General features: G+C 37.8%; 1 protein-coding gene across 1 annotated transcript in view; it reads right to left on the bottom strand.

Moving 5' to 3' along the window:
• The window catches only part of ireb2 (iron-responsive element binding protein 2), a 45,879-nt gene that overhangs the window by 15,944 nt on the left and 20,542 nt on the right, over window positions 1-9,393 (bottom strand). The window contains exons 8-16 of the mRNA XM_014030153.1: window positions 8,591-8,730; window positions 8,283-8,454; window positions 6,339-6,439; window positions 5,997-6,113; window positions 5,611-5,770; window positions 4,031-4,166; window positions 1,900-1,984; window positions 1,669-1,825; window positions 646-770 (exon numbers count right to left, since the gene is read on the bottom strand). Of these exons, the coding sequence (XP_013885607.1) occupies window positions 646-770; window positions 1,669-1,825; window positions 1,900-1,984; window positions 4,031-4,166; window positions 5,611-5,770; window positions 5,997-6,113; window positions 6,339-6,439; window positions 8,283-8,454; window positions 8,591-8,730 (1,193 nt within the window). The remainder of the gene's footprint in view (window positions 1-645; window positions 771-1,668; window positions 1,826-1,899; window positions 1,985-4,030; window positions 4,167-5,610; window positions 5,771-5,996; window positions 6,114-6,338; window positions 6,440-8,282; window positions 8,455-8,590; window positions 8,731-9,393) is intronic.

Genomic DNA, 9,393 nt, shown 5'->3' with positions numbered 1-9,393 from the left:
ATGTATGTGTGTGTTGATAAGCCTGAGTGGTCTGTTGACTGAACTTTGTATTTGTTCAAATAATTGTTCTGGGCAGGTTACAATAGTTTTACTTTTAAACTGTAAGTTAATTTAATTTATTTATGTTAGTTTAGTTATAATGTAAATACAATAAAAATTAAACAAAGATTTAGAATAATTATCATTTTGATCCATACATTGGTAATGTCTGACTGGGCCTCGTGCCACTTTATGTTCAATAAATTGGGCCCCGAGGTCAAAAAGGTTAAGAAGCCCCACTCTAGATGTAGCGACAATGTCGTTAAGTTGGGAACGCTGCGCCGCTCGGCTCACTCCCAAGTCATGGACCTGTCAAATCGCCTGTGCGTTTAGATAATCTAGTTTTGAACATATCACGAGATTATTTCAAACACAATTAATCGTTCAGTCCTACCCTGGACTAGCTGTTAGATCTTCTGTGCTGTTGGACACAAATGGTTTCTCTAAACTTAGGTTGTTCAAAGTGCAATCTGCAACAGGTAAGGTATTAAATTATATATTTTACACAAAAAAAAACTTACAAATGACCCAACTTTTTCTTTAATTGTTCGTATTCCACATGTTCGACAGAATGATAGATTTCTGAGCTCAGACACATGTCCTAACCTCCATCCTTCCTCTGAGGTCCTTAAAGATGGAGGAGATGACCGCTTCCTCCTCCGTCTGCTGAACCTCCTCCCTGGACGGCCAGACGTCACAAAGGTACACCTCCCTGCCCTCTGATGTCACACCTGTTCAAACATCAAGCCCAAAGTGGGCATTTCAATCAAGTTAATGTAACTTTTGTCCAAATTCTAATTAAGAGTTTATGTTTGTACAACAGACAAGATAAGGGGTGTAATTTTTTTAATTTAATAAATTCCAAATAATTAAATTCCATACATTACTGTAGTTCATATAAAATACTAGTAATGATGAAAACTTGCCGTTTTGTGGCTTCAGCTGGCTGGACGTTTTTGGTCTGCTTTAAGGTAAATAAGATTGTGTCCCACTTTTTTTTAACAAAACACAACCGGTCTTTTAATTATTATTGTTGTTATTATTATCATCATCATCATCATCATTATGTGTAGGTACTGATACACCTCAGAGCTTTTCAGGTTGTTCATTGTTTCAGTGTCTGAAGAAACCGAGTCAATGAAGTAGCTACACATGCTTCTGTATATAATACGCAGACCTTTTTTCGGGTCGTCCTCCCATCCCTCGACCACATTAGACAGCAATATAATTACATTGTTCTGTATGAGCCTGCCAGGCAGTGTTCCCACGGGTTTTAATCTACAGTACAATGCTCAGAGAAACAATTAGCTTGTACTGTTTGCACAAACAAACGCCAGTTTCTAGTTTGCACTGGAAACTGCTCCCATAATTCACCTTTATATATTCAACCTTTAATTTTAGATACATGAATTTAGGACTTTTTAAGGACCTGCAGACACCCTGCCTTGGTTATTGAAATAAATATTTTTTCCAGTAACAACCTGTTTTTTGTCTTGTTTTCTGGCCGATACAAACACTGAATCACTCCCTCTTCACTGACTGTAATCTGCCTTAAGTCCTAAAATCCTTTAATGATCTTCAGCGTTCAGACTAACAGATTAGGAGAGATTCTGGTGGTATTTTATTTACCCAGGGGCTCCTTCTCAAAGTCAATTCCCACAGTGCCTGCGATTGCATAGGCGACCACCAGGGGAGGGGAAGCGAGGTAGTTGGCACGCACGCAGTCACACAGGCGGCCTTCAAAGTGCCTGTTGCCAGACAGAACACCACACGCCACCAAGTTGCCCTGAAACAGAAAGAATAATCAACATCTGTGAGGGACAGAAGTAGTTTTTACTGAGACCTTAAAGAGGATTTTACCTGTTTGATGGCATCGACAACAGCTTCAGGTAAAGGTGCTGTGTTCCCAACGCAGGTAGAGCAGCCGTAACCGACCACCTCAAACCTGTTTTTCAAACAAGTCATTTAGACAACTTATGAGATAAAACACAAACCTGCTATATGAAGGAATAAATCATTTTTATCTCTTAGGGTCAGACGTTAACTTTAGATCAATACTGAACAAGATAGTCAAAAATAAAAGTGGAAATCACGAAAAAACCCATAAAACTTGAATAAATTGCATTCTCATTAAGTTTATACCTTTAACAACTTGATGCTTCTAGGAAAATGTCAATTTGTATTTTTTTAAAGAAAAAAAAAAACAAAATATCAAATACACAGTGGGGGAAATAAGTATTTGATCCTTTGCTGATTTTGCAGGTTTGCCCACTTACAAAGACATAAATAGTGTATAATTTTAAGGGAAGGTTAATTTTAACAGTGAGAGATCCAGAAAATTACATTGTATAAATTATATGAATTTATTTGCATTTTGAAGAGAGAAACAAGTATTTGATCTCCTACCAACCATTAAGTGTTCAGGCTCTTACAGACTAGAGATGTGACGTTCGCAAACGATCCGAATCTTTTGAACGGCTCTTTACAACGAACGATAGGAGCCGAATCGTGGGCAGTAACGAGCCATTTGTAATTTTATTTCTTTTATTCCTCATATAATCTTTATTTTTTTCAAACTTAAATGGCTCCCGCTTTGCTTTTTCATGGAAAACAGGCGGAGCTGTGGGGTACCGAAGCTCACAGTGAGAGGGGAAGGGGGGTTTCCACTTGACAAACGCATGGTTCCACCCACGTGACGGGATGACGTCATTATGTACGGCTGAGACTGATGGAGAATTAAAGTATTTTCTTCCTGACTCTGCCTTTGCTTCCTGCCGTCTCATGCTCTGCTCGTGCTGCAGCAGCAAGTTTTAAAAATCAGATTTTGATTTATTCTGGTAAATTTACAACATTAMMAAAAAAAAAAAAAAAAAAAATCAAAACACTATTTTACAAATACAAACTAAGAATTTACCAAAAAAGGAATAGACTGAAGCCGAGGATTATACTTACAAATAACAATCATTTACAGAAAAAGACAAAAAATAAAAATAACGTGTTGAATAAAAAGTACAGTTCGAAGTCTCTACTTTTAAAACACACAGAGCCATATTGTGGTGAACAGTTAGTTTAGCCACAGAGCTGCTCGCCTGCTAGCTGGCTGCAACCTGTGGAATGGATTTCCTGAGCGAGTCTCTGTAGCTGCGTTTCCATTGACCATGAAAACGCACAAATTAGAATTTCGAAAATAAATTTGCTCAATAGAAACGTCAGTTTCGAAAAAACTTCCTTTTTTTGACTAAATGTTTTTACGCTAGGATGAGGTGGTTTTTCGGCCGTATCTAAATTGGTGTTTTTCACAAAACTGCAATGGAAACACTTTTTTCACATCACAGGAGTCACGTGATCAACAACCGTCTGTTTCTACTGGTGAAAAAGACGATGATGAAGAAGATAACAGGAAGTAGAAGTAGTAGTAATATCACAGAAGTAGTATAAAATAGTAAACTCACCGACAACAATTTCCCAAAAACACAGCATACGTAGCCGCTCCCAAGTAGGGACTTGTCTCTGGAAAGCCTCGATAAAAGACGCCGACGTCTCCTCTGATGATGAGCGCTAGTGTCGTGGTAGCAACATGCTATGTGTTTACATCCATCGCTGCCATGTTTGTAATGACTTATCATGAGAACAAACGTATTCACGTGACTTTAATAACATTTATTACTTAATGGAAACACTGCAGTTGCGAAACTGTGTTTTTCAACATTAACAGAATATCGACAAAGTTTTGCGCACATTTGTAATGAAAACGCAGCTAATGAGACTGGGAGTAACGAAACACCCCTCCATTCAGGAAATCTATACCACAGTTTGCAGCCAGTCAGGAATCACTTCTGGACTCATTTCATCAGACTTTATAACAGCAGACACAGCTCATGGATCAGAAATCTCCCCACATTGGATCGGAAAATTCCAGTAAGTTAATTATGCTGGTATTGGAGTCTGATACAGATACTGGATCAGATCCATCTCTAGCTCACATGCTCACCCCAGCTGGTTGAAGTAAGGCAGGACTCCACTGGCACTGAGGTAGTGAGTGACCATACCGCTTCCAGGAGCCAGGGTGGTCTGAATGTAAGGCTTTACCATAAGCCCTACCTCAATGGCCTTTTTGGCCAGAAGACCTATCAGGAAGAAGAACATGTCACAAACACACACAAAATCAGGTGCCTGCAGAACTGGAATCTGCTAAATATGTTCCATGTTTAAAAGTGAAATGGGCTTCTGAAAGTCAAAACTTTTCCAAGATCATTTTTATCTCTTGACATCATGGGTTACCAAAAATACTACAATAACTTTTTAATTAACATCTAATTTCCCTTTGTTATTACTAAAGCAGGGTTCCTACACTTTAAGGCAAGTTAAATTTAAGACTTTTTAAGACTTTTTAATGCCAAGTGAAATCAAATTTAAGACCAATTTCACAATAAATACAAATGACAAAAAAATTAAACTGGCAAAAACTCATGAATCAAAGTATTTTTTGGTTGAATTATTCAAATACTGCTAATAGAACAATTGTTTTTATCCATATATAACTGCTATTTTGTCAAAAAATAGCTAAAAAAGCTCTTAGCAGTCAGTTTTAAAGTTTATTTAATTTCTGGAAATCCTTTAATGACTTAAAATTTGGAGTTTTAGGACCCACAATGGGTTCTCAAACCTTAAAGTGCATGTGACATCAAAGTTTTGTAAGAAATATGAATGCATCTTTGGAAAGAGAACATTATTAACATATTAGAAAACAAATGTCACATTGCTCAGATGGACAGTTGTTGCGATATTTGATTGGGCCGCTGTGGTAGAGTGGTTAGGGGAGTCGTCCTGGAACCGGAAGGTCGCCGGTTCGATCTCCGTCCAGTCGACTCAGTCTTTGTGTCCTTGGGCAAGACACCTTACCCGCCTTGCCTACTGATGGTGGTCAGAGGGTCTGGTGGCGCCGGTGTATGGCAGCCTCGCCTCTGTCAGTGAGTACAGTCCATTTACCATGTGAAATAACAGGAAGTGGTAACAAAAGGGAACATCTGAATGGGAATATTTAAAAAATAAATAAATGTTACCAATTATTTTTAATATTTGATACGAATTACAGTCATCCTACTTACAATGTGTTAACATTTTAAAGACTTCTGAAGATTGATTTAAGACCTTTAAGGCTAATTAAGGCCTTATTTTTGGACTGATGAATGCAATGACTTTTTAAGGATCCGCAGGAACCCCGTAAAGTCATTCTGAATTGAACTGAATTTGAAAAATACCATCACTATCCTGGCAAAACATTGGAAATGTTTTTACTCCCTTTGTTTCAAAGCCAAAAATTGAATGAGGTAATGAGAAAACTTAGAAATTTTAAAGAACATTCTCACTTTGTGAAAACAGATCTCTCACAGCAAATACATCCTACAAAAGTAAAATAAAATAAACGGCTGACAAAAATCATTGTTCATCGTGTTGCCAAAAGCCTACGCAAATATGGAAAATAAATAGCATGAATCAGATGCATGAAATCTTCAACCATTGTTGCTGTTTTACACCTAAGTAAAAGAGTCTCCAGCCTCGGCGGTTTACCTGCAGTGAGCATGACAGATGGGTTGCAGTTGTTGGTGCAGCTGATAACAGCAGCAATGACCACGGAGCCATGTGCCAGCTGATACTCCTGACCACAGTGCATGAATGGAACACAGATCTCCTGATTCTTCTTGGAGATGTGGAAACCTTTAAAACCCAACTGAAAGCAAAGCATACAGCAATTATTTTAGACTCAACTACCAGCAACAAAGTGCATCAACAAACCATGTAAAAGCACTTTGAATCGCCTTGTTGCTGAAAAGTGCTATATAAATAAACCTTAACTGACAAATCATATCTCCATCAACAAAATAATTATAATCCCTGCTTTCAAGTAAACCAACCTAAAACACGGGAGTTTTATCGTGTGTTTTCTTGCACACTACCTTCTCATCAAGACATCTCTGAAAGTCCTCCTTCATGTTGCTGATGGCCACTCTGTCCTGAGATCTTTTAGGTCCACTAACGTGGGGCACCATGGAGCTCAGGTTGATTTCAGTCACCTGCACAAAGGACACTGGCTTTACTTTGGCTCAGTATGTAAAATATTTATAAAACATCAGGTCAAATTTTCATAATGAATTATCTGTGTAATCTGTGAATTTCACCCTGATGAAAGATAAAAATTATTTGCGTTTGTTTTAAATGAAACACGATTACAACAACCAATTTATGAGAAAATAAATCAATGCACATATGTCAGTGCTGACTTTTAAAAGTGAAATTACCTCAGAGTACTGGGGGTCTTCTGAGGCTTCTTCATAGCTTCGGAAAATATTTACAACCTTTAGATAAGACTCCAATTGTTCAAGCTTTTCCTGCGTAAAATCTGGGAAGGAGAAATATGACATGTTAGAGTAAAAAATCTGTAGGAGACATTTCCTAACATAGCTAAAGCAGAACGCCCGCGTGCCGTTTTGTATTATTTTGATTTTTCAAATATATCTGTTTCCTGTTCTGCCTGTGTCTGTGTGCAATGCATCTAATTTGACGTCTAGGCCCTCCTCTTTCGATTGACACCTCATTTGACCAACTGGGTTCAAGTTTCGCCTGTCTAGGGCCAATAATATCTCAGTAGTGACCAACTTCCGGTTTCCGTCTTTCTAGCTTTGATTGACTATAAAATCGGCCAATCAGCTCCAAGCTTTGTTCTGATGCCATGGCTGTGTAGCCAATCACCGTACCTTTCATTTAATGTACAAAAGGGGGATGGGAACTTTGTTAGTGATGGAAGATGATAACACAGTGGAGGCGGCCATGTTTCAGCAGTGTTACAATGCTAAGGAAGGCAGATAACGCTCACAGGAAAACGTTGTTTTCCACCGTTTTTTGGCCAGTTAGCTGGCTAAACCTGCTGATAAGATGAAAATATATTTGTTATTAAGTGTTTCGAGTGCTTCAAGACATGGAAGAGGGATTTTTGTGGCCAGGAGAAGTTAAAAAGTATGAATAAAAAGACTTCCGGTCGCCATTTTGAATAGCTAATTTGGACTTAGAGGACAAAAATACATCAAATGTGAGTAAAAAAAATATTTTTTCGCTGCTGGCAGATTTATAAGCTGTGTGGAATGTTAATGCCCTGAAAGAGATAAGGATATATTGTTTATTCTTGCAGTTTGGCTGGGTACTGGTGGAAATTTGGCTGAAAGTACAGTGTTGGTGTAAATATTTATGAATATGGTTTTTTATTTAATCATGCTGTGAGTAAATATGGATGGTAGAATGTGTTTTGTGGGGGTTATATCTTTAATTTGAACCCAGAGTGAAGTCCCTGTGTTGAAATTAGAGTGTTTTAGACAAAGTGTACAGTTTGGACATATGTAAATGAATACAAATGTGCAAATGAGACATGCTGGATTGTACTGTGTGTCAAATATTCATATTTTATGCTACTGTTACCAAATTTGAACTGGTAATATTTGAGAAATTATATTTTAGCCCAGCAAAATCTGTTTGATCTCATTCTCTTCATATTTATTTTAATCATTATTAATAAAAAATAAAAATTTAGGGAGAAAAATATCTTGATTTTTGTGTATTTTACTTCAATATACTAAATACTAGTTACAGTTACAAAGAATATGACTGCTGAAGTTAAAAATTCATATCATTAGCTTTAAAAAGAGACCAAGCTTGTGAATTTACTCTAAAGGGTTCAAAAGCAGTACTTCATTTAATTTGTGTACTTTTTAAGGCGTTTGATGGTATTTTATGGCTGAAGGTTAACAGGCTAATGAAATAACAGAACTTCCAACATGAAAAGAAAGTCTGCCTTTGGGATAAATGCTAAAAAGAGCAACCAGAACCAAATCAAACGGTTTTTAATTAATCAGGCAAAAATTGTAAATATGGTGACTGTTATGGATTAATTATGTATATCTGTTCAATCTCGACACTGTCCAGTAACCATATCTTGTTATAACCAGTTTTCGGCTGTTAATCTGTTTTATTTAATATAACATCATGATGTTATCACGATGTTATATTATTGGCTTGCTGTCTGCTGACGGGAGCCACAAACCCGACAGATTTCCTGATTGACTTCTGTTTGTTTTGTTGCTCAAGATTAAATCATTGACGACCATACACGCAGACTTTCTGTGCATTTATTCCAACGTGTTTCTGCACTCTTGGTAAATCATTTCCACGACAGTGACGTTCAGGGAACTCACTTGTCTTTTTAAAGTGCTTGAGTGCGACTTGGTCAACGGGGAAGAAGCTGACAGTAGCGTTGTATTCTGGGCACATGTTGGCAATGGTGGTTCGGTCTGGAACAGACAGCTGGGAGACACCAGGGCCAAAAAACTCCACAAACCTCCCAGAGATTCCAGCCTGACGTAAATGCTGAAAAACCAGTCAATTCACAAGAAATTTGTTAGCACATTTTATACAACCTGCGTTTACTGCTCCTTTTTGGAACAAAGATAAACATTTTTTTTTTTGATTGAATGACACCAGAGGTGATGCGTGTGAGTTTTACCTTAGTGATTCCAAGGACGATATCGATGGATGTGGTCAGGGGGTTAATGGAGCCCACCAGTTTACAGCCCACCACTTGGGGAAGAGTCAGAGACACTGGCTGTCCCAGCATCACTGCCTCAGACTCAATTCCTCCAACACCTGGTGGGGAGAGGGAGGCATGAAGCAAAACTGAAGAGCCGCTTTGAAAAGAACAAACTACATCAACACAATCTGCTGGCTTCCCTTAGATTATTATTTTTTTGTAAAGACAGTATTTGTTGCGACTTGGAGCTGTATAAATAAACTGAATTGAACTGAATTAAATGTACAACACAGTGAAACACTTTGTGAGTTCTGAGTTTGACAAAAGAACTGTACAGCTGAGCAAATATTCTGTGAAACAACTCTTCTGACAAACCAATTTATTACACTGTGCATCAACATTCCTTTGACTAAAATTTACACAACTACATCGATTAGTTGTTCTAAAGAGTGGACAAATGAGAAACAGTCTTTTGGCTCCATTTTGCATAAAGGGCTGAAACGATTCCTCGAATAATTCGATTACAAAAAATACTCGAGGCAAATTTATCTGCCTCGAAGCTTCGTAAAAAATACACACTGTTATAATCAGCGCACTTCCGACCTCCCGGAATGTTATTTGTGTTACACACAATGCTACGACGTTAGCGCTTCCGCTAACAGCTACACTGTCGACGTGTCACGCGTGTACAGTGGTTTGCAAAAGTATTCATACCCCTTGAACTTTTCCATATTTTGTCACATTACAACCACAAACATAAATATATTTCACTGGAATTT

The sequence above is a fragment of the Austrofundulus limnaeus genome, unplaced genomic scaffold (assembly GCF_001266775.1).
Source record: "Austrofundulus limnaeus strain Quisiro unplaced genomic scaffold, Austrofundulus_limnaeus-1.0 Scaffold1008, whole genome shotgun sequence".
Classification (NCBI taxonomy): Eukaryota; Metazoa; Chordata; class Actinopteri; order Cyprinodontiformes; family Rivulidae; genus Austrofundulus; species Austrofundulus limnaeus.
The sequence above is the reverse complement of the archived record's forward strand: the minus strand, read 5'-3'. Positions and strand labels throughout refer to the sequence as shown.